Source organism: Callithrix jacchus, chromosome 1 (genome assembly GCF_049354715.1).
Source record: "Callithrix jacchus isolate 240 chromosome 1, calJac240_pri, whole genome shotgun sequence".
In the NCBI taxonomy this organism is placed as follows: domain Eukaryota; kingdom Metazoa; phylum Chordata; class Mammalia; order Primates; family Cebidae; genus Callithrix; species Callithrix jacchus.
The window spans coordinates 71660448-71686474 of NC_133502.1; the positions used below are offsets into that span (position 1 = coordinate 71660448).

The following is a 26027-nucleotide window of genomic DNA, read 5'->3' on the forward strand; positions in this document are numbered from 1 at the left end:
AGGGGAAAAAGCCCCTTGTGGGTTTAGGATACTGGAATCTGGGGGTTTCTGTTACAAGCAGGCAGATGCCGTCAGCCACTGTCAACTGCTGGGCCTTGGTCTCACCCAGACTCTGCTCCTCGGATTTCTCTGAACCACCTGGGGCCGCGATGCCGTAAGAACTGGGCCGATAGGAGCAGGAGAAGCGGGAGGAACGACGCAGGAGGCGCGCCGGGAGAGACGCAGCCAGACGCCGGGCTCCGTCCGCGCTGCTCCAGGCCCTCCTGGCCCTTCCTCCTTCACTCATCCCGAGAATGCGGGCGGAACGCGGGGAGCCAGCTCCGCCGCCCTCCTTCACCGGCGCCCCTTCATGACCAGCGCCGTCCCCTTAGCTAGGGTCCCCTGTCCGTCCCCGCGCCTTCCCCTCAGCGTCCCTTACCGTTCTTACACCGCCCGCGGCAGTTCGAAAATGCCCCGAGCCGCCGATTTCGTCACTGTCCGCTTCGGGCCGCCATTGGCCGGCACACGTCACATGCGGCGGGCGGCGGCTGCCATTAGCGGGCAAGCGGGCGCGCTGAGGGCCGCGCTGGAGACGCGGCCTTCGTAGGGGCGCCCCGCCCCGGGGAGCAGCCTCGGCGCTAGCAGGAGGACGTTGTCCGGCGGGCCGGGCAGGGAGCCCTGAGCCTGCAGGGCGCGTCGGGACCCGCAGGGATCCGTGCCGCGCCGTGAAGGTGCGCAGGGGCTGCCCCCGGGCCCGCTACCCACAGACCCTCCGCAGGCCAGCGTCTCCGGGCCGGCCGCAACTTGGTCAGTCGGCCACAGACGACGTGCCAGACGGGCGGCGCGTCCCGCTGACCCCAGCCGGCGCCAAGGGCTTGGAATCCCGAGCAGGAAAAGGTTCGGAATCCGCATCTAGTTTAGCGGCACACTCAGTATGGTTCTTTCAGATTTGTTTTTTAAACGTCTAGTTATTAAGTGATGCGTGGTTGGAGGCAAATCATTGATGGTCGTGAGCTTGAAACTAGTTTAAACGTCTTGGGTTTGAGGGTCTCACATTCAGATTATCTGCTGGGAGAACCCCCACGTTCTAGGGTGGCAAGTGCCTCTAAACTGCCGCTGAGAGCGATCTCAGATTTTTCTTGAGAAGTTGAATATCGGGATTTTTATGTGAAATCTCTTGGTTTGTAAATGTTGGCAACCAATTAAAAAAAAAAAATACTGGAAGCCAAACAAAAGACGTTTATAAGCTGGTCCTAGTCTGCCAGTTTGTGACTTCTAATTTAGATCTAATTCTGCCACTAAATTAGTCACGTGACCTTGACCAAGTCACTTAACTGTCGACCTCTGGGACATGCATTCCCAACATGTGATATTGCTCATGTTCTTAGGGGGCAAAAAAGATCTCAGATATTACCGTTCTTTGTGGCCTTCCAAGGAGCCTCAAAACAAGCAGACATACATTATACCTATGGCATTGAAATTTTATGGGGGTGGCAGATTCGGAAATAAAATGTCTAAAACGTCTCCTGGGAAGAGAGGGAGAAAGTGAAGAAAAGGTTGAGAAACTGCTTTAGGGAGGTTGATAAGCAGATGATCCTGTGGTAGTTGTGTGTGTGGAAGGATTAAAACATAGTAGCATTCATTCATAGGCTGAGGGCTGGAAAACCCCAAGAGGTCCATCTGATAAAAGTTCTGTGCCAGGCAGTTTTAGCACACATACGCACAGGTACATACATAATACACACACATACATATGCCCACACAATTTTATTTGATCTCCATGACAAAGTGTCATTTCATTTACCTGTGGGAAAGCAAGCTCAGAGGGTTTGAGTGACTTGCCACAGTCAGAGCTGTTAATAATAAATGGAAGAACTGGGATTTAAATCCGTGTCTATATGGCTCTAAAACCACCCACTCATCCCGTTGGTTCCCAGCTTGTCCAGTTGTGTCCAGACCTCTTTGTGCACAAGAATTCCACCTTGTGGCTTTTTAAAAATGCAAAATCTCAGCTCCCACTCCAGAAATGAGGATTCAGTATCAGGGATTGGGCTGGAGGATCTGAATTTTCATATCCTCCTAGGATGATTCCCATATTGGTGACTCAGGGACCATTTTAAGGAAAAGTGTTCTAGTCTCATTTCTCACCCAATCCCAAAGATTTCATGGGGTTGTACCCAAGGGTCTCAAATTTCTCCTCCCAAGCAGAGATTCCATCTCCTTTTCCAGACAAGTGACCATTCAGGCTTTGGAAGGAAATCTTTTGTTGGAGGAAACCAAGGTTTAGGAGACATCACCCTATGCAGTGGAACAGCTCTCATTTTGAGAAGGTCCTAACAATTTTGCTTTGCTTTTTTAAATATGAGCTTCCCTCTATGCTATTCTCATCCTCCTTGAAAACTTTCAAGGAGGTTGAGAGCATTTATTGGAAAGTTACTATTAAAATTCTATTATTTATTTACTTATTTTGAGACAAGGTCTCACTCTGTCACCCAGGCTGGTCTCATACTCCTGGGCTTAAATTAAGCCTTGGCCTCCTGAAGTGCTGGGATTGCAGGTATGAACCACCACACCTGGCCTAACGGTTCTCTTAAAAGCACATCCTTTTTCCCTCCCTCCCTCCCTTCTTTTCTTTTCTTTCTTTCTTTCTGTTTGAAATGGAGTCTTGCCCTGGTGCCCAGGCTAGAGTGCAGTGGTGCAACCTCAGTTCCTTGTATCCTCTACCTGCCAGGCTCGAGCAATCCTCCCACCTTGGCTTTGCAAGTAGGTGGGATTACTACTGTGTGCCACCGCACCCAGCTACTCTTTTTGTATTTTTTATAGAAATGGGTTTTCGCCATGTTGCCCGGGCTTGTCTTGAACTCCTGGGCCCCAGTGATCTCCCTGCCTCAGCCTCCCAAAGTGCTGGGATTACAGCTATGAGCCACCGTGCCCAGCCTGCACATCCTTTTACAAAACCAACAACTGCCTCAAAGTCTGAACATTTTCTTTGCTCTAAATTAAGCAGTATAGAGGATGTGAAAAATGTATATATTGAAATGTTTCTTAAGAATTATGTTTTATGTAATTATATATTTCTTTTTCTAAAAATGATATAAGTTGAATAATCAAAACATTCCTTTGCAAGTATTATCTGGGTTGTTTCATGTACTTAATGTGTTGTTACTGAAAAAGTTATATTTCGTTTTTCTGGTTTCTGTGGAGGCAACATGGGGTAGAGGAAATAAAGTGGGTTTAAGGAAGAACTGGTGTTCTAATCCCAAATCTAGTAATTACTAGTTATGTGACCTTGGGCCGGTGACTTCCTTTCTGATTCTCAGTTCTTCCTCTGATTCTCACTTTCCTAATCTTTCAAATGGGGACAGTGCCTCCAGGGTTGTGACAGTTATATGAGACAGCATGTGTAATGCCCTAGCAGAGTGCTAAGCACAACTGTTTTCTATTAATATTAGTTCTTTTTCTCTCTCACTCTATTTAGAGCAAATTTATGAGATCCTATCTTGCTGTAATATTTAAGATCATTTTCATTTCCAAAAAGATGCATTTTCTGAAGCACTTAACTATACGTGAGATGTAAAAAAAAAAAATTATAAAAGTAGTGGGCCGTCTTTTTTAAAAACTTTGCTGAGAAAACTAAGGGTAGATTACTATCTAGTTCCTTATCAGGTTTTGCTCTCTATGACCCAAATCATCCATTTGTTAATTCAGCAGATATTTACGAACACTTGTTATGTGCCAGGCAGTATGGTAGATGGAGACAATATAACTGTGAAGAAGACAGACAAGGTCCCTAATCTAAGTAATTATATAAGGAAAAGATAGTAAGTAAATAAAAGTAATTAATGCTTTACACTAAAACTGAATAATGTCCATGGATTTAACATGGTGAAAAGGTATGTGCCTCACTGAGTTTAAATTTGTGAAAAAATATTAAGAAATTATCTTAAACTCTTAAATCTCAATTAAGATTTTGAAATTAGATTATGTGTCAGAAAATGAGAGATTTGTGGCCAGGCATAGTGGCTCATGCCTGTAATCCCAGCACTTTGGGAGACTGAGGTGGGCGGGTCACCTGAGGTCAGGAGTTGGAGACCAGCCTGGCCAATATGATGAAACCCCATCTCTACTAAGAATGTAAGAATTAGTGGGATGTGGTGGCATATACTTGTAATCCCAGCTACTCAGAAGACTAAGACAGAGAATCACTTGAACCTGGGAGACGGAGGTTGAAGTAAGCTGAGATTGCACCACTGCACTCCAGCCTGGGTGATAGATAGAGTGAGACTCTGTCTCAAAAAATAAATAAATAAATAAAAACAAGAGAGAAAATGGGAGATTTAAGGAAAATAAATGAGAACACAGTTAAAGATTTCCTAGGTCTGAAGTGTTTTACAGTTGATCCAAGGGTTGTAATTTACATTTTTTCCATTAAAATGTCAATGTTTTGATAATTTTCTGCTTCTAAGAAGTTATGTCATTTTTCTTAGAAATCATTCTTTTGAATAACAATTACTATGGACACTTAATTGTGCCACCAATAATCTTTCTCAGTGGTTTCTCTGAAATTTTTTAATTGACAGTTTATAATTTTATATATTTATGGAATACAAAATGATGCTATGATTTATTAATTCATTGTGGAATAACTAAGTCAAGCTAATTAACATATTCATCACCTCACATACTCATTTTTTGTGACTAGAACATTTGAAATTTACTGTTATCAATTTTGAAATGTATGCGATTCATTTAGAATCATCTTTTGCAGTCAATCGTAATGTGTTTCTTTCATACCTTATAATGATGAATTCAACTCTTAGGTAGAAAAGATTCTAGGAATTTGCATTTTCTCTACTTGAGTCTTCTGTTTTAGGAATTAATTGCCTGTTTAATTGATGTTGTGACTGTGTTTTTATTTTATTTTCTTCCCAGTACTCTTTCCCAAGAAGTTTTCAATATAATGTAATATACTGTTATTAACTATATTCACCACACTGTGCAATAGAGCTCAATCCTTCTTGTCTATCTGATGCTTTGTACCCTTTTGCCTTCATCTTCCTATTCCTCCCCACTGCCAGTTTCTGGTAACCACCATTCTGTTCTCTGCTTTTATGAATTCAAGTGTTTTAGATTCCTAATATAAGTGGAACATGTGGTATTTGTACTTCTGTGCCTGGCTTATTTCACTTGCATAATGTTCTCTTAGTTCTCTTACTCCATCCATGTTGTGGCAAATGTCAGAATTTATTTCTTTTTTAAGGCTGAATAGTAGTTCATTGTGTATATATACCACGTTTTCTTTATCCATTCATTTGTTGATAGACCCTTAGTTTGAGTCCATAATTTGGCCACTGTATATACTTCTGCAATAAACATGGGCATGCAGACATCTCTTTAACTCATTTCAAATGTTTTGGGTAAACACCCAGAAAAGGGAATGCTGAATAGAGTGGTAGTTCTATTTTTAATTTTTTTAGGAACCTTCATACTGTTTTGTGTATAGTGGCTATACCAATTTACATACCCACCAATAGGACACAAGGGTTCCCTTTTTTCACATACTTGCCAACACTTACCTTTTGACTTATTCTTAATGCCATTCCAACAGGCGTGAGGTGATAGCTCCTCATGGTTTTGATTTGCGCTCCCTCACGATCAGTGATATTAAGCACCTTTTCATGTACCTGTTGGCCATTCGTATGTCTTATTTGAAAAAGCATCTGTTAAGGTCCTTTGCCCATTTTTAATTGGATGATTTGCTTTATTGCTACTGAATTGTATGAGTTCCTGATGTATTTTGGATAGTAATCCCTTATCAGATATATAATTTGCAAACATTTTCTCCCATTCTGTAGGTTGTCTTCTCATTTTGTTGATTGCTCCCTTTGCTGTGCAGAAGGTTTTGGTTTGTTGTAGATCTGCTTTTTTATTTTTGCTTTTGTTGACTGTGCTATTGGTGTCACATCCAACAAATTATTGCCAAGACTAATGTCAAAGAACTTTATCCCACTGTTTTCTTCTAGGAGTTAGTTTTAGATGTTAGATTTAAGTCTTTAATTTATTTTGAGTTACATAATTTAGGTGAGTGGTATAAGATGGTGGTTCAGTTTCTTTCTGTCTCTTTTTTTTTTTTTTTGCATGTAAATATCTAGTTTTCCCAACACTATTTATTTAAAAGATTATTCTTTCCCCATTATGTACCCTTGGCACCTTTGTCAAATATTGACCATATATGCATCGGTTTATTTAATTTTTTGTCATGGTTTAAAACCTAACTGTTGTGTTCTTGGATGGTAAACCTTGTGATATTAACCTGAAACTTTTTGAGTGATAAGTTCTACCACAAGTCATCACCTGCTCTGATTCTGGTGGCTACAAAGGAATACTTCCTCTGTGTTCTTTCTGTGTGGAATGAGTAAGTATCAATCTCTAGATTAGACTTCCCTGGCTGGATGCTGCAGTGTACAGCACAGGTAGTTGGCCACTGTAGGTGGAGAATGATTAGGAGAAGACTCACGAATAATTAATCAAGAGAAACAATTGCATTTTTTCATCTGTAAGAGTCATTTCTATATGTTAAATTCAAGCAGCACCATTTGCTCTTTTGACAACTGTTTTATCCAGTAATTTGTGTCAATCTTCCCTTCAAATGGAAAGTTGCCTTGTCCTATATGTTATGAACTCAGAACATTGTTTTATCAAATTTTGAGCACTTAGTATATGCCAGGCATTGTAATGGTTTAAATTGATCTACTACAAGATTACATGGCCAAATCCTGTATGCTTAAGAAGGTCCAGGTAATGTTAGCTTTTGTGGAAACATTTTCTCATTTAGAATCATGCCTTTGCAGTCAATCTTAATGTGTTACTTTTATACCTTATAAAGACCAATTCAACTCTTAGGTGGAAAAGTGTCTAGGAATTCACATTTTCTCTATTTCCTTGAGTTTTCTGTTTTAGGAATTAAATTGCCTATTTAATTAGCGCTGTGACTCTTTTTACTCTATTCTGTTCCCAATACTGTTTCCCAATAAGTTTGCAGTATGTCTTTTAAAAATAACATTGTTTTCTTCTCAAAGTAATATGTATTGCCAAATTTAGAAAATATCAGAAGTCAGAAAATAAAAACCACCTGTAATCCACCCTGTTAATATTTTGGTTTATATTTTTTCCAGTCTTTTATATATGTGTATGTGTGTGATTCTTTTATAAAAATGAGATCGTACTCTGTTCTCTTTTGTAGCTTGTATTTTTTTTAATCTAATATGTGGTAAATAAGTAGGCTTTTTACTCACATGATTCTTTTTAAACAGAATTTTTTTTCCTAGAGCAGGGACCAGAAGACTACTGTTAATAAATTACTGTACAGGATAAATTCAGAAACCCAAATTGTGACTCAGGAACAAAATCCACTTCTCTGCTCCTTTCCGTCCTTAATTCTTCCTGCCCCATTCCCACTCCATAAGCCTAGCTTAGGAGGGTTCTGTTGAAGTCACTGAAGGAAGGTTATCCAGTCAGAAAAATAGCACTTTAAGTTCTCTTCTTTGCAGAGCTTTTCAACTGACTCTTCAGGATGTTCTATGGCTAATCATTCTTCAGAATGATCTACTGTTAATGTACGAATATATTTGACTATTAAATTATCTCTGTTTTGAAATACTTAGTGTTTTTTACTTCATTCTAAATGTCTTTATAAGAAATTATATACAAATAACCCAGGCCACAGATTAAATAAATTTATACTAGCTATTAAAAACAATGCTATTTTAAAATGTAGCATGTATTTTTTTAATCTAATAAAATACATTTTAATTTAAAATGTATTTTAAAATGTAGCATGAAAATATATTTCTAAAAACGTACATAATAGCCAGTGCAGCCACAGTCTTTTGAAAATTGCATTTTTATTCCCATAAAAGTAAAATATTGACTATGAAAATGTAGAAAATACCAATAAGGGTCAGGTGTTGTGGCTCACACCTGTAATCCCAGCACTTTATGAGGCCAAGGCAGGAGGATTGCTTGAGCTTAGGAATTCAAGACCAACCTGGGCAATATAGTGACACCTTGTCTCTACAAAAACATTTTTAAATGAGGCAGAAGGATTGCTTGAGCCCAGGAGGTTGAGGCTACAGTGAGCCATGATCATGCCACTGTACTCTTGCCTGGGTTACAGAGCAAGACCTTGCCAAAAACAAAAAAAGTAAAATAAGAAAATACCAATAAGCAGAAAAGAAAAATCATTTACAATTCTACCGTTGTGAATATTCCATTAGTTTACTAATCTGTCTCTTTCTAAATCTATAGTAGATTCTGTTAAAAATGGTTATATCAAAGGATAGCTCCTATGAGTGTTTTTTGACCCTTGTTAAAAATCAAATTTCAACAAATTTAACTTAAAGATATTTTATTAGGGATTCATGAATTGGGCAGCATCCCATCTAAAGACTTCAGAAGCCACTCCAATGAGCTGAGCAAAGGAGATGTAATTTCTAAGTAGAAAAAGGCTGAAGAAAGCAGAAAGAAGGAGCACAAAACAGATTGGTAGTTACAAAGTTACTTTCCTTACAGGATTCAAACAGAGGAGACTTCTTTACCATGCCAGCTCAGGTAAACTGGGCCTCTACTGATTGCTGTGAATCTCTGGTTTTTTGGAAAATTGGCTCATTTCAGAGTTCAGGTTAATTACATTCATGAGTGACTCCATTCTGGTTTGGTCTGGTCAGTTGATCCTAGTCCAGGATCTCAGTCCAAAACAACGGCCTCCTATAATTTTTATTTGACATCCTCTTTATTTAAATTGAACATGTATACATTAAGTATCTATTTTTAACCTAGTCCATGAACAAATGGTCTTATTCCTATTTTAAGCTCACAGTCTTTTATCCACTCTGTGAATAAACCACAGCAGGTTTAATTTAATTCCAGATTGATTTCCCCTGGATACCTGTAGATATCTGGGCCATCATGTATCTTTAGTGAAAGGTGTTAGTAAAAACTAATTTTTAAAGTTTGTTTTAGTCATTTGAGGAATAATATAATAATAGAATATATAAAAACATACAAAGGAAAAAAGTCAGCTATACTCCCATCATTAGCATTTTGGTCAATCTGTTTCAGTTTGTGTATATTTATCTTTACATACTTGTACACAGTTTTGTATTTGACTTTCTTTAAATTATAGAAATTTTTACCATTAAAACATTGATTTTTAATATATTGCCATGATAATGTTCTGCAGCTAATGCCAAAACGTGTCTTTTCTAACTCTTCATACCTGAAGACTCCTAGGTACTGACCATCCTGACTTGGATAATTTGTAATATTCACTATCATCATTGCTATTACTTCTTGAACAATTCTTATGCTTCTGATACTCTGTATCAGTGGTCTACCTGAACAAGGTCTCCTTCATTGTGTTCATTGAACATTATTATTGGACAGCTATCTCTTTTGTTTTCCTACCTCATAGTTGAGTTGGTATTTTCAGCCCCTATGTTGACTGACCTTTACATCTTCCTTCATTCTATATGCCTATTTTGCAAAAGTTCTATCATGCCTCCCAGGCCTTAGCATGCCTGGTTGTACAAATCAACTGACTCTAGTTCAGTGTTTTCTTTCCTTGGAGCAAAAGCTTTTGAAAACAGAGATAATAAGCAAGGACCACAGGGGAGGTTTTCCTCTCTCTCTGATTAATTGCATTTGTTGCCTGGTACACATGGGGAAAGGATTACCATTTAGATAATTTTCTTCTGTCCCATCTGATGCCACTGTTTAGATAGTTCAAAACAGGGAAAACAGAGTCCTGCTAATTACTTGTGTATTTTTAAAGTGTGAATGCCCTTGCTTAAGTGATTGTAGAAAAATTACACTTTTAGCCTATACCTTCTAAATTCTGTTTTCTAAGTGATTATTACTTGGATCTACCTCCTTAGTAGACAAATCAACTTAAAAATCCCTCAAATTTGTAAAGCTGTAGATAAAATTGAACTGTTTTCATTAAATTTTAGGTTTTCTGTTGCTGCCCAGTTTTACCTGAATACTGCATTGTTTATTTTGTTACTCAAATTATTTCTACTTTTGCCGTTGGGAGCTCTTTCAGTTGCTTCTGAATCTTTTTGACATTCTCACCAGTCTCTGTGTTTTGAGCACTTTCCCAACTTTTCTGGCACTACATGATGCTCCAGGCTAATCTTTTTTTTTTTTTTTTGAAATGGAGTTTCGCTCTTGTTACCCAGGCTGGAGTGCAATGGCGCGATCTCGGCTCACCGCAACCTCGGCCTCCTGGGTTCAGGCAATTCTCCTGCCTCAGCCTCCCAAGTAGCTGGGATTACAGGCATGCGCCACCATGCCCAGCTAATTTTTTTTGTATTTTTAGTAGAGATGGGGTTTCACCATGTTGACCAGGATGGTCTCGATCTCTTGACCTCATGATCCACCCGCCTCGGCCTCCCAAAGTGCTGGGATTACAGGCTTGAGCCACCGCACCCGGCCCCAGGCTAATCTTTTATATTCTCTGCTCTAGCCCTGAAATTAATCACTTCAACAAGGACCCCTGGTTTCTTTTATTGGAAAATAGTATTAGAAACCAGATTTGCTCTGATATGCTCATCACTCTTGGAGTGTCATTGCTTTTAGGCCATGTCAGTGACCACAAGTAGGAACTGTATGTATATTAACCTGTGTATGCATACATATTTTTATTTCTATTTTTACTCATCAATGTGTGTATTAAGCTAAAGATTTCACCCTGAAATTTTAGAATCTAACTGAGAACTACAGAGTTTATTCTTACCTTTCCTCCTTACTTGTCTGTAACTACCCAGTCTCTAGTGAGAAACCTGGCTCCCACCATTCACCATCCTTTTACTTATTTTTTCAATTCCAATATACATGTACAGCAGTATCAGAACTATTAACCCATATTTCCATAAAAACCATTACCTACTACAGAACAGTGCTTATATACAGGGTTTCGTTGTTGTTTTCTTTTACAGTTTCCATTCATTTCTAAAGTTTCTTACACTCCATTCTCCCCTTCCCCTTCATTGAGAGAGTATGTCATGTCATGCATTTTTTATACAGCATACCTCAGAGATATTGCAGGTTGTTTCCAGACCACCACAATAAAGTTAATATCACAGCGAAGCAAGTCACTCAAATTTTCTGGTTTCCCAGTGCCTATAGTAGTTACATTTTTACTATATAGTAGTTTATTAAGTGTGCAGTAGCATTAGATCTAAAAAAATATATATATATGTTAATTTTTAAATATTGCTAAAAAATACTAAGGATCAGCTGAGCCTCCAGTGAGTCATAGTCTTTTTTGGTTTAAGGTCTTACCTCAGTGATGATGGCTGCTGACTGATCAGGATAGACTTCTGCTGAAAGCTGTGGTGGCTGTGACTGTTTCTTAAAATAACAATGAAGTTAGCTGCATCAGTTGACTCTTCTATCATGAAAGATTTTTCTGTAGCATGTGATGCTGTTTGATAGCACTTTGCCCACAGTGGAACTTTTTTCAAAACTGGAGTCAGTCCTCTTAAACCCTGCCACTGCTTTATCAACCAGGTTTAAGGAATATTCTAAATCCTTTGTTGTCAGTTCAGCAGAGTTTGCAGCATCTTCACTAGATATAGATTCCCTATTATGAAACCACTTCCTTTGTTCATCCATAAGAAGCAGTTCTCATTCATTCAAGTTTTATCATAAATTTGCAGCAATTTAGTCACATTTTCAGTTCTACTTCTAATTCTACTTCTCTTGTTTCCACTACATCTACAGATACTACTGAAGTCTTGAACCTCTCCAAATCATCCATGAGGGCTGTAATCAAGCTTCTTCCTAACTCTTGTTAATGTTGATATTTTGACCTGCTCCCATGAATCACAAATGTTCTTCATTGTGATTCATAAAGGAGAGTTCCTGTTATTCTCCATTCTTGTCAGTACTAGTTTGTAAAAACTAAATATTGCTAGTTTTTACAAAAAAACCATTCTAGGCCGGGCACAGTGGCTCCACCTGTAATCCTGGCGCTTTGGGAGGCCAAGATGGGTGGATCGCAAGGTCAGGAGTTCAAGACCAGCTGGCCAATATGGTGGAACCCTGTCTCTACTAAAATACAAAAATTAGCCGGGTGTGGTTTTGGGCGCCTATAGTCCCAGCTACTCGGGAGGATGAGGCAGGAGATTCGCTTGAACCCAGGAGGCGGAGGTTGCAGTGAGCCAAGATGGCACCACTGCACTCTAGCCTGGGTGACAGAGTGAGACTCTGTCTCAAAAAAAAAAAAAATCCGTTCTAATAGATATGTAATGGTATGCATTAGGGTTTTAGTTTGCACATCCCCTATACTCAGCATCTTTTCATATACTTATTTTCTATCTATATGTTTTCTTCAGCAATGTGTGTGTTCAGATCTTGTGTCCATGTTTTTCGGTAGAAATTTTAAAATATATCAAGGTTTTATTTATAATTAAAAAATAATTGTAAAGTTCAAATAATACAGAAATGTATAAAGGCAATAAAATAGGTATACTCTCCCTCTTTGCTCCACACCTGAATCTCTGAAAATCACTCCCCTGTCTCTACAAAAAATATAATAAATTAGCCAGACTTGGTGGCTTGCACCTATAATCCCAGCTACTCCGGAGGCTGAGGTGGGAAAAATGCTGGAGCCCAGGAGGTCAAGGCTGCAGTGAGCCGTGATCACACCACTGCACACCAGCCTGGGTGACAGAGTGAGATCCTGTCTCAAAAAAATAAAAACTCCAGCAAACCAAAGATCCTGTAGCTTTTCTCCAATATTTTCTTCTAGATGTTTGATAGTTTCTGCATTTACATCTAGTTCTGAGATACATTGAGTGAATTTTTGTGTAAGGTGTGATGAGGTTGAATTCACTGCATATAAACATCCAGATGTTTTGCATCATTTGTTAAAAAAACTTTTCTCCATTGGATTGTCTTTGTGCCTTTTTCAAAAATTAGTTGACTATATTTTTCTGGGTCAATTTCCAGTCTCTCTCTTCTGCTCCATTGATTGATGTGTTTAATGTTTTGCCCCTCTATATTTATTATTGTAGCTTTACAGTAAGTCTTGAAATCAGGTACTGTAAATCCTGCAACTTTGTTCTTCTTTTCCATAATTGAATTGGCTATTCTAGCGCCTTTCCCTTTTCATGTAAATTTTAGAATAAGCTCTTATTCTTATATGTCTACAAAATACCTGGCTTGGATTTCAATATGAATTTCATTACACCTGTATATCAGCTTAGAATTAGTATCATTACTATGTTATCTTTCAATGACAAACACAAAATAATTCTTCATTTATTTAGATTTACTATAAGTTCCAGGGAACATGTGCAGGATGTGCAGGTTTGTTACATAGGTAAATGTGTGCCATGGTAGTTTGCTGCACAGATCAATCCATCACCCAGGTATTAAGCCCAGCATTAGCTGTTCTTCCTGATGCTCTTCCTCCCCGCACTCACCGACAGGCCCCAGTATATATTGTTTCCCACCATGTGTCCATGTTTTCTCATCGTTCAGCTCCCACTCTTAAGTGAGAACATGTGGCTTGTGTCAGTTTGCTGAGGATGACTTTGTATCTTGCAACCTTGGAAAACTCACTTGTGTGGGATTCTCTGGGGTTTCCTGCATGCATGGACAACCGTGATAGACAATTATGTTATCTGTGAATAAAGAGGCTTTCTTTCCAACCTGTATGCCTTTCTCTTTTTTTCTTATCTTATTACACTTAGCTGGGGCTTTTAATATGAAGTTGAATAGATGTGTGAGAGAGCACATCTTGCCTCGTTTCTGATTTAATGGGGAAACATCAAGTCTCTCACTATTAAGTATGATATTAACTGTAACTTTTAAAAAATAGTCTTTATTAGGTTAAGGAAATTATTTATTTAGTTTTGGTATTAGGTTAATGCTAGCCTAACAGAATGAATTGGGAAATGATCCCTACTCTTCTATTTTCTGGGAGAGATTATAGAATTGGTATTATTTCTTCCTTAAGTTTTTGGTGGATTCACTGTTGGACATCTAAGTCTGGTGTTTTCCTTTTTGAAGAAGTTTCTTTTCTAATTTCACTACTAATTTTATTGCTTTTTTAGATGTAGGACCATTCATTATCCATATCTCCTTGAGGGAATTTTAGTAGTTTTTGCATTTCAAGGAATTGGTTCATTATATATAAATAATCACATTTACAGGCATAGATTTGCTTATAGTAATTTTTATTGTCTTTTTGCTGTCCATGGGGTTAATAGTGATAACCTCTCTTTTATTCTTGATACTGGCAGTTTGTATCTTCACTCCTTTTTTTTGGTTGGTAAGTGGTCTGTCCCTTCCTTCCTTCCTTCCTTCCTTCCTTCCTTCCTTCCTTCCTTCCTTCCTTCCTTCCTTCCTTCCCCTCCCTCCCTCCCTCCCTCCCTCCCTCCCTCCCTCCCTCCTTCCTTCCTTCCTTCCTTCCTTCCTTCCTTCCTTCCTTCTTGCTTTAGGTTTAAATTGGTTTTTCTTAGATTCCCAAGGAGGAAGCATAGGTTATTGATTTTAGGTCTTTGTTCTTTTCTAAAATGTGCTTTTAATACTATAAGCTTCTCTCTAAACATTACTCTAGCAGCATCCCATAAATTTTGATGTTGTATTTTAGAAATTATTTTTAATTGTAAAATACACATAACAAAATTTATCATCTTAACCATCTTAAGTGTACAGTTCAGTGTGATTAAATACATTCACATTGTTGTACAAGGTATATATATTTAACTTTATTTCAAAATATTTTTAAATTTCTCTTGAGACTTTTTAAACCTATGTGTTATTTAGAAGGGTGTTGGATATTTTTCAGATGTTTCCAATTATCCAACTATCTTTCAGTTATTGATTTTAGTTTAATTCTGGTGGGGTCTAAGAACATACTTATTTCTCTTCTTTTACATTTGCTACAGTGTGTTTTATGTCCCAGATTGTGTTCTATCTTGGTGTGCTTTTCTATTGTTGGATGGAATGCTCTATAAATATAAAGTAGATCAAGTTTGTTGATAGTGCTGTTCAAGTTATTACTGATTTTTCTGCCTGCTTAATCGATTACTGAGAGAAAGATGTTGAAGAACTGTAAATATAGATATATAGTGGGTTTGTCTATTTCTCCTTTAGTTTTTGCCTTTTATTAATAAAGCTAATATTTTTAGTTTCTTGCAATTGGATGTATGATCAATGAGTTAATTTTTATATGTGGTATGAGAAATAGTTTGAAGCTCATGTTTTTGGTACATGGATTTTCAATTGTTCCAGCACACTTTGTTGAAAAGACCATACTTTGTCCACCTCATTGCCTTTGCATTTTGTCAAAAATTATTTGTGTAGTAGATGTGGGTATATTGTTTTTTGTTCTGTTGCTCTATTGCTCTGCCTTTAAGCTACTACCTAACTGGTTTTATTACTGTAGCTTGAAATTGGCTAGTGTTGTTCTGACAACTTTTTCTTCTTTTTCAACGTTCATTTGGCTAATGTAGCTCCTTTGCATATCCATATAAGTTTTATTTTGTTTATTTTTATTTTTACTTTTCATAGGGACATGGTCTCACTCTGTTTCCCAGGCTGGAATGTAATGGCAGAATCATAGCTCACTGCAGTTTCAAACTCCTAGACACAAGCCTCAGCCTCCTGGCTTAGCTTCCCAGGTACCTGGACCACAGGTATGCACCACCACACCCTGCTAATTTTTATTTGTATTTTTTTCATAGAGGTGGAGTCTTGCTCTGTTGCTCAGGCAGAGTGCAGTGGTGCAGTCATAGCTCACTTCAGTTTCAAACTCCTGGACTCAAGCAATCTTCCTACCCTAGCCTCCCAAGAAGCTGGGACTACAGGCACATACCACCACACCCTGCTAATTTTATTTGTATTTTTTGTAGAGATGGGGGTCTCACTATGTTGGCCAGACTTGTCTTCAACTCCTGGCCTCAAGCAATTCTTCTGCATTGGCCTCTCAAAGTGCTGGGATTACAGATGTGAGCCACCACTCCTGGCCCATATAAGTTTTAAAATTGGCTTACCCATTTCTACAAGAAACCTTATGGGATTTTAATTGGATTGTGATTTGTAGGTTATGATGGAGACAACTGATATCTTAACATGTAGTCTTCTGAACTGTGAACACATAGATCTTGCTATTTATTTAGGTCCTTTTCAGTTTTTCTTAGTAGCATTTTATAGTTTTCAATGTACAAGCCTTTCATATCTTTTGTCAGATATGGTAAATATTTCATACTTTTTGATGTTATTGCAAATGTGTTTTTAATTTCAATTGCATTATTCATCTCTATTAATAAGATGACTAATTTTTATATATTGATTATGTTTACCACAACCTTGCCAAATTAGCTTACTATTTTAGTAGATTTTTTGCAGATTTCACTGGATGTTTTGCACAGTTGAGCCTACCATCTCTGGGCAAACATAATTTTACCTCTTTGTTTCCAATATGGAAGCCTTAGATTTCTTTTTATTACATTATTGCTCTGGCTAGAACTTAATAATATGTTGAATAAAAGTAGTAAGAGTCAACATGGGTGTCATCAAAGGGAAAAAACATTGAATGAAAACCCAACCTATCAAAATTTGTGAGCCACAAGTAAAGCCTTGTTGAGTGGAAATGCAAAGCTGGTGCAGTATTTGAAGTTTAACCAGTATAACCCACCATCATATTAATAATAGGCTAAAGAAAAAAGTTACAGGACTGTATCAGTTGGTGCCAAAGAAACATTTGGCACAACTTGACACCTGTTCATTATTTTTCTAAAACTCTCAGAAAATTAAAGAATAAAATGGAACTGCCTCAACTGGAAAAGAGATTTTTTTTCTTACAGAACTTACAGAAATACAGTCACAATTCAGTTTAAACTTATAGAAGTATTACTGTTTTTATATATTATCAATCTTGTATTCTGTCACCTTGTTTATTAGTCCTAATCATTTTTTTTAATGGATTCCTTAGAGTGTTCTATATACAAGTTCACATGATTTGTAAGGAAACAGTTTTACTTTTTCCTTTTCAATATGGAAACCTTGGAGAACGATCCAAGATGGCTGATGGCTAACATCTCGGGATAGCAGCTCCCAGTGAAAGCACAGAGAATGAGAGGACGCCATACTTTCAGACAAATTTTTGTCGCTCACAGAGCAGAAGATTCCCAGTGGAGGAGCCCCACGTGTCGCCAGCACAACTCTTGTGGCCGGCGCAGCAGTTTTGCTGGCACCTCGGCACAGCAGCTCTTGGTGCAGAGTAAACGGGACTGGTTCCCCTTCTGACTGACGTTTGGAGCTCTGGGAAGGCAGAGTCACCTATTACAGACTCAAGAAGGAAGGCAGACTGGAGATTCCCGGGCAGAAAAGCACCATCAGTCTTAACGCCGCTGTTTTGGCCTGCACAGTGGGTTGCTCATATTTTGGCCCTGGGAATTAACAACTTGGACGTCCACTCAGAGACCTAATTTAAAAGTTGGTAATTACAAAGATGACAGGTGGATAAATTTACAATGATGGGAAGAAACCAGCGTAAAAAGGCTGAGAATACTCAAAATCAGAATGCCTCTCCCTCTAAAGAGGATCACTGTTCCTCATCAACAAGGGAACAAGGCTTGATGGAGAACGAGTGCATACCATTAACAGAATCAGGCTTCAGAAGATGGATAATAAGAAACTTCTGTGAGTTAAAAGAACATGTTGTAACCCAATGTAAAGAAACTAAGAACTTTGAAAAAAGGTTTGACGAAATTCTAATGAGAATAGACAATTTAGAGAGAAATATAAGTGAATTAATGGAACTGAAGAATACAATACAGGAACGCCGAGAAGTATGCACAGGTTTAAACACTTGAATTGATCAAGCAGAAGAAAGGATATCAGAGGTCGAAGTCCAACTTAATGAAATAAAACAAAAAGACAGGATTAGAGAAAAAAAAGGATAAAAAGGAATGAGCAAAGTCTCCAAGAAATGTGGGACTATGTGAAAAGACCAAATTTACATATGATAGGTATACCTGAATGCAACGGAGAGAATGAATCCAAGCTGGAAAATATTCTTCAGGATATTATTCAGGAAAATTTTCCTAACCTAGCAAAGCAGGACAATATTCAACCCCAGGTAATACAGAGAACACCACAAAGATATTCCTCCAGAAGAGCAACCCCAAGGCACATAATCGTTAGATTCACCAGGGTTGAAACGAAGGAGAAAATATTAAGGGCAGTAGAGAGAAGGTCAGATTACCCACAAAGAAAAGCCTGTCAGACTTACAGCAGATCTCTCAGCAGAAACTCTACAAGCCAGAAGAGAGTGGGGGCCAATATTCAACATCCTTAAAGAACAGAACCTTCAGCCCAGAATTTCATATCCAGCCAAACTAAGCTTCACAACTGAAGGAAAAATAAATTCTTTTATGAACAAGCAAGTACTCAGAGATTTTATTACCACCAGGCCTGCTTTACAAGAGCTTCTGAAAGAAGCATTACACATAGAAAGAAACAACCAGTATTAGACTTTCTAAAAATATACCAAAAAGTAAAGAGCATCAACATAAAGAAGAATTTACATCAACGAATGGATAAAACAGCCAGTTAACATCAAATGGCAGTAATCCTAAATTTAAATCAACTGAATCCCCCAATCAAAAGATACAACCGAAACCCAACGGTATGCTACATCCAGACCTGTTTCACATGCAAGGATACACAATGACTCAAAACAAAGGGATGGAGAAAGAGTTACCAACCAAATGGAAAGCAAAAATAAATAAATAAATAAAAAGCAGGAGTTGCAATTCTCGTATCTGATAAAATAGATTTTAAAGCAACAAAGATATAGTGGTAAAAGGATCAATGCAACAATAAGAGCTAATGATCCTAACACCCAGATACATAGAGACTTAGACTCAATGAGACAGAAACTTAATAAGGATATCCAGGACTCAAACTCAGATCCAGAACAAGTAAACTTAATGAATATTTATATAGCTCTCCACTTTAAATACACAAAATATACATTCTTGTCAATACCATATCACACCTACTCATAGGTTTAAATGAAATATTGATTGGCCATTATTAATGCCCATTTTTTTTAGAATAAAGCAACATTTCCATTCTCTTTTCCTCTTTTTCTTCCTCTTTCTTCCTCTCCTTCACTCTTTTTTTTTCTTTCCTTCTCTAAAAAAAAAAAAAAACCAGAAAACAAAAAACTGTGCTGGGTGTGACTGCATGCCAAACACCAATCTTAAAAAAAAAAAAAAAATATGGAAACCTTTCATTCTTTTTCTTTCTTTTTTTTTTTTTTTTTTTTTTGAAACAGAGTCTCACTCTGTCGCCAGGTGCCAGACTGTAGTGCAATGGCGTAATATCAGCTCACTGCAACCTTCGCCTCCTGGGTTCAAGCAATTCTCCTGCCTCAGCCTCCTGAGTAGCTGGGATTACAAGTGTGCGCCACCACGCCCAGCTAATTTTTGTATTTTTAGTAGAGACAGGGTTTCACCATGTTGGCCAGGATGGTCTCGATCTCCTGACCTTGTGATCCGCCCGCCTCAGCCTCCCAAAGTGCTGGGATTACAGGCGTGAGCCACCGCACCTGGCCTCATTTCCTTTTCTTACATTATTACACTGGCTGGAACCTCCATTACAATGTTGAATACTGCTAGTTAGAGTATATATTCTTATTTCTGATTTTAGGGGGAAAGCCCTAAGTTTTTTGCTGTCAAGTATGATGTTAATTGTGGGTTTTTCATAGATGCTGTGTATCAGGCTACGGAAATTTGTTTATAATCGTAGTTTATTAAGAATCTTTATCTTGAAAGACAGATTTTCTCAGATGTTTTTTCTTTGTCTATTGAGATGGTCATGTGGTTTTTGTCATTTAATCTATTAATAATTGTTAATATTCTATTCTATTAATATTCTACATTAATTGATTTTTGAATGTTAAACCAACCTTGCATTCCTGAAATAAATACCAGTTGGTCATGGTGTGTATTCTTTTTTTATGTTGTTGGATTCAGTTTGCTAAATTTTTTAGGATATTTGCATCTATATTCATATAAGATTGGTCCTTGATTTTCTTGTGATGTCTTTTTCTCATTTTGGTATCAGTGTAATATTGCTCACTGAATGCATTCTTACATGTTTCCTCTTCCTTCTTTTGAAAGAGTTTGAGGATTGGTGTTCCTTTTTAAATATTTGATAGAACTCATCAGTGAAACCTAGCTTTTCTTTGTGGAAAGGTTTTGAAGTAGTTCAGTTTTTTTTACATGCCATGGGTTTCTTCAGATTTTCTATTTCTTCTTGAGGCATTTTTGATACTTTTCCAGGAGTTTATTTTACCTTCATTACCTATTTAGCTGCATACTTTTTTTCATAGTATTTTTTTATAATCCTTTTTGTTATTGTATTTGGTTATAACATTACCTCTTTTATTTCTGATTTAGTAGTTTGAGTATTCTCTTTTCATTGGTTAGTCTAACTAAAAAGTTGTCCATTTGGTTTCTCTTTTCAAAGAAACAACTTTTGGTTTCATTGATGTTCTCTATTGGTTTACCTTTTGCTATTTTATTTATTGCCACCTTAATCTTTTTTATTTCCCACTTTCTTAGTCTGTGCTGTGTTGCAATAACAGAATACCACACACTGGGAAATTTCTAAAGAAAAGACTTATGTTTTTACATTTCTGGAGGCTGAGAAGTCCAAGGTTGAGAGACCCATATGTGATGAGGGCCTTCTTGCTGCATCATCCAATGGCAGAAGGCAGAAGGGTATAAAAGCATGTGTGTTAGAAAAGAAAGGCATGGAACTCATCCTTTTATTAGGAACTCACTCTTGTGATAATAGCACTAATCCATTCATGAGGGAGCCCTCATGACCTAATCACCTCTTAAAGGTCCCATCTCTTAATGGTGTTGCATTAGAAATTAAATTTCCAACACATGAACTTTGGGGTATACATTCAGACATAGCACTTACCTTTTGCTTGTTTGGGGGTTTGTTCTGCTCTTCTTTTTCCAGTTACTTAAAGTAGAAGGTTAGGTTATTGATTGAGATCTTTCTTCTTTTCTAATATGCACTTAGAGCTATAATTTTTTCTCTGTACACTGCCGTAGCTTCATTCCCTAAGTTTTGGTATTGTGTATGTTTGTTTTCAGGCAACTCAAAAGTATTTTATATTTTCCACTGTATTTTTTTTAACCTTCACCCCTTACTTATTTAAACGTGTTTTTCTTTGACCTTCACCCATTAGTTATTTAAAAGTGTTATTCAACTGGTATATATTTATGATTTTTCCACATTTTCTCTGTGTTGTTGACTTCTAATTTAATTTCATTATGGTCAGAGAGCATACATTGTGATTTCATTCCTTTTTAGTGTATTGAAGTTTGCTTTATAGCCTAGCATATGGTCATATGTTCTACCCTGGAGAAGGTTCCGTGTGCACTGAATGTATATTCTGCTGTTGTTGGGTCTGGAATTTTCTATAGATGTCTGTTCTGTAAAAGGACTAAGTATGCAAAATGACCCCCAAATGCTGAAAGAGCAGAGAAACCAGAGAAGGGGGCAGACAGATTTAGTTTGTTGGTATTGATGGATTGATTTAGGGAACTTATAGAACTGTGGTCTTTGGCAGCCACAAGACAGCTGGATATCTGTACTGTTACTCCTCAGACCCAGGGCTTATATACCATAGGGAAAGGGTATACCTACTGTAGCAAAACAAAGGCAACCCTCCAGTATAGTCAAGGATGCTAAATTCATTATAGCCTATAATTTATGTGATAACATCAAGGTTGCTTTGATCTAAAAGCAGGAGTAGATGTTTTTATACTAGGGACAGTAAATAAAGTGGGAATCAGGAGGCATTCACAGGACTGGGGCTAGTCAGAAGTCAGTATGGTGAATTAGCATCACAAATGGAGTTACTTTTGTCTCCACAGCATCTCTTAGGATTAGCTAATTCATTGTGTTCTTCTGTTTTCTTGTTGATCTTCTGTTTTGTTTTTCTGTCCATTTTTGAAAATAGGGTATTAAAGTCTCTACCTATTGTTGAATTGTATATTTCTCCCATCAATTTTGTAAGTTTTTATTTTATGTATTTTAGGACTCTGCTCTTAATTGCACAAATGTTTATAATTATTATATCTTCCTTATTAACTGACTCTTAACATGATAACATGTTCTGTTGTCTCGAAACAATTTTTGTCTTACAGTATTTTGTGTAACATCAGTATTGCCATGTCAGCACTATTTTGGTTACTGCTTGCATGGTATATCTATTTTCATCTTTTTACTTTCAGTCTATTCATGTCTTTAAATCTAAAATGTATCTCTTGTCAATAACATAGTTGGTTCATTTTTATAATCCATTCTGCCAGGCTCTGCTGTTTGATTGGGATATGTAATCCATTTTAATTTAATGTAATTACTGATAAATCAGGATTTATTTGCCTACCTTTTTTATAGCTTATGTCTTTTGTGTTCCTTTATTTCTCAATTCCTGACTTCTTTTGTGTTAGATATTTTCTATTATACCTTTTCATTTCCTTGTTTCTTTTCTGCATTTTTTAATTTATGTTTTTAGTGCCTCCTCTTAGGATTACAATTAGCATCTTAATTTAAAACAGTCCCTTTCAGATTAATACTTAATTTCAATAGTATGAAAAAACTTTCCTTTAGTGTACTTTCATTCACTTCTACCTCTTTTGTACCATTTTATAAATGCAAATTACATCTTTATATATTATAAGCTCATTAACTCATTTTTATAATTTTGCTTTATGCAGGTATATTTTAAAACAGGTCAAGAAAAAAGCTACATATATGTATTTTTTTTTTTTTTTGAGATGGAGTTTCGCTCTTGTTTACCCAGGCTGGAGTGCAATGGCGCGATCTCGGCTCACCCCAATCTCCGCCTCCTGGGTTCAGGCAATTCTCCTGCCTCAGCCTCCTGAGTAGCTGGGATTACAGGCACGCGCCACAGTGCCCAGCTAATTTTTTGTATTTTTAGTAGAGACGGGGTTTCACCATGCTGACCAGTATGGTCTCCATCTCTTGACCTCGTGATCCACCCGCCTCGGCCTCCCAAAGTGCTGGGATTACAGGCATGAGCCACCACGCCCGGCTCCATATATGTATTTTTATAATATTGATTTAGTTATCTTTATTGGTGTTCTTTATTTCTTTGTATGGATTTGAGAATTAAAATTTACTGTTTTTTCATTTCAGCCTAAGGGATTCTCTTTACTTTTTCTTCTAGAGTAGGTCTGTTACCAACAGATTCTCTCAGGTTTAGTTTTGTTTTGTTTTAATCTTGAGATGTTTTAATTTCTCTTTAATTTTCTTTTCTTTTTTTTTGAGACATTTTTTTCTTTGTCAGCTGGAGTGCAACGTCATGATCTCAACTCACTGCAGCCTCCATGTTCTGGGTTCAAATGATTCTCCTACCTTAGCCTCCCAAGTAGCTGGGACTATAGGCATGTGCCACCACACCTGGCTAATTTTTTTGTATTTTTGATAGAGATGGGGTTTCACCATGTTGCTCATGCTGGTTTTGAACTCCTGACCTCAGGTGATCCACCCACTTTGGCCTCCCAAAGTGTTGGGATTACAGGTATGAGCCACTGCACCCAGCTCTCCTTCATTTTTGAAGGGGAGTTTAAAGAGCAGGTTCTTGGATAACCAGCTCTTGTTCCTTGCTCTGTGGGCTTATTCTTTATAAAATTTCTTTACCAGTCTTTTCACCAGAGTCTCAGGAGGAAGGGAAGGCTAATACATGAGTTCAATCACTACCTAAACTAAATGTCCTGTGTATCTTGCTATGGATAATCTGATCTAAGACTTTGAATTCCCAAGAGCTACACACCTGCCTGTGTTTTAAGACACCCGCCTGTGTTTTGAGACATCCAGGCTTGCCTCCCAGACACATGAAATATATTTCCCAGAATAACTATTAGAAAAATAGAGAAATAGTTCAGGAATTGAAGAAGTAGAAAATCTTGTTATCCTTCCTAGTTTGCATATAAATAGGGATGAAGTGAATAACAAATTCTACTATACTCAGTATTTTGAGCTTTTCCTGTCGAACTAGCTGAAATTATTATTATTCTTTTTTAAGACAGGATCTCACTCTGTCACCCAGGCTGAAGCGCAGTTGTGTGATCATAGCTGACTGCAGCCTCAACTTCCCAGACTCAAGCAATCCTCCTGCCTCAGCCTTCTGAATAGCTGGGACTGTAGGTGCTCACCATCACACCTGGCTAATTTTTTCTATTTTTTGTAGAGATGTGGTCTCACTATGTCGCTCAGGCTGGTCTCACATTCCTTGGCTCAAGCAATCCTCCCATGTCGGCCTCCCAAAGTATTAGAATTGCAGGCATGTGCCACTGCTCCCACCCAGAAATTATTAATTGAAAAATATTTCAAGCAATGTCACAAAAGATGTATTCAAAGGTAAATATAATTGTGTATCTGTAATTATATATTTATTAATATGGATATTCAGATAATGAACATTATTGATTATAAAGTCAGTCACTTTATGGTGTCCAAACTGTGGTATCTGGCACTTCACTAAAAAGTGTCTGATATTTGGGGATTCTTTGATCTTGTTGATACCACCTATATAGCAATGCTCAGATTTCAAGTGATGTCTTTATCCTAAAACAGAATTTTGGTAGCCACATCTCATCCAGGAATATGAGCCTCCTTTTAGATCTGGTTGGTGATGTAGGTCTTCTTACTGTATTTCATGATTTTGTGAAGGTTGGCTTAGGAATTGTAAAAAGAAGGTTTTTAGTGTTTGACAACTAAACAGAACCCAGGAGACAGACCTTCTTAGTAACCTGTGTGAACATGAATACTTGCTGTTAGGTAAAGGCAAACTGCTTACCCAGTACAGTGGTTCTGAAAACACCAGCATCACATGGAAATGAATTAGAAATGCAGAATTCTCAGTTCCACCCTATAACTACTAAGTCCAAAACTCTAGAGGGGGTGCCCAGCAGTTTGAGATTTTAAGCAAGCCATCCAGATGATTTGTTGGATGTTAATTAGGAATTGTTGGCTTTTTGATGAACTTAGAAGTATCTTTGGTAGTGTCTTTGATTTGAGGTTGATCGAACCTATGGGAATAAGTTTCAATCAAATAAGTCATGTGTGGCTGCTTGTGGGAAAAAGGATAGGAAATACAGAAACCTTAGTTGTAAAAAACAGCTTTATCTATAGTTAACATCTTACCCATTCTTTATTATAATGTGTTTTCTGAAGAATCCAAATCAAATAGCCTATTTCTTTAAATGATGAAATAACAGGGTTCCTGCTGAAGTGTTGTTTTTCCCCAGTCTGTGACTAGTCTCCTGAGAGCCTTGGAGACTTCTCTAGGGTGTATTTGAGGTGTGAAATCACAGAAGCCAGTGAAGGTAATAGTGTAGTAAACTGCCAGATATAACATTTCTAGGTGGCTCTCACTCCTTTCCCCAGGACTAACCTAACCAGAAATAATGAGGGGTCTGAAAAAGGAAAAAAGTTTTTTTTTTAATGTTGCCTGGCTTCCTCCAGGATGATTTGAAAAGAAAAGAAATTTTATATAGTCGTGTCATTTTTTAGTTTATAAATTCAGAGGTGAGGACATTTCAGTTTAAAATAGTCTATTTTTGTTTAATTTTACTACATAAGGAATCATAAACAGTGCTTTAATTCTTTAAGAAGAAAATGATACAGTGGTATTAAGAGGCTGTTTTTAATAGCATCTGAGCCACATAAACCTAGATACAGTAGATCTTCACTCAGCCACACCTGATGAAGGGATGTGAGTGAAATATGTAATTGGTATTAGGGAAGGCATCCTAAAGGAGAGTCAATTTGGGCTGAGGGTTGAGGTTACTGCTGTCATGCATATTTGGCTGAGAAGAAAACAAATCCAACCCTCAGGGAATTGGAACACAAATCTGTCATTTAGAAAATGGGCAGGAAGTTAGATATACATGTGATTAGGAAGACTAAAT

The 26027-nt window shown here is 37.5% G+C and overlaps 1 protein-coding gene across 9 annotated transcripts in view; it reads left to right on the top strand.

Moving 5' to 3' along the window:
• Positions 1-582: 582 nt before the first annotated feature.
• PTPDC1 (protein tyrosine phosphatase domain containing 1) overlaps positions 583-26027 on the top strand; it is a 66867-nt gene continuing 41422 nt past the window's right edge. For 2 of the 9 annotated variants that reach the window (XM_035299046.3, XM_035299068.3), the window contains exon 1: positions 583-911. Coding sequence is in view for 1 of the 9 variants with exons in the window: in XM_054253649.2 (XP_054109624.2) it covers positions 24451-24474 (24 nt within the window). In the remaining 8 variants the exon portion in view is untranslated. Of the gene's footprint in view, positions 912-15564; positions 15690-24304; positions 24475-26027 lie in introns of those variants that run through there. The other 7 variants (XM_002742738.6, XM_008993373.5, XM_035299056.3 and 4 more) reach the window with 5 other exon arrangements.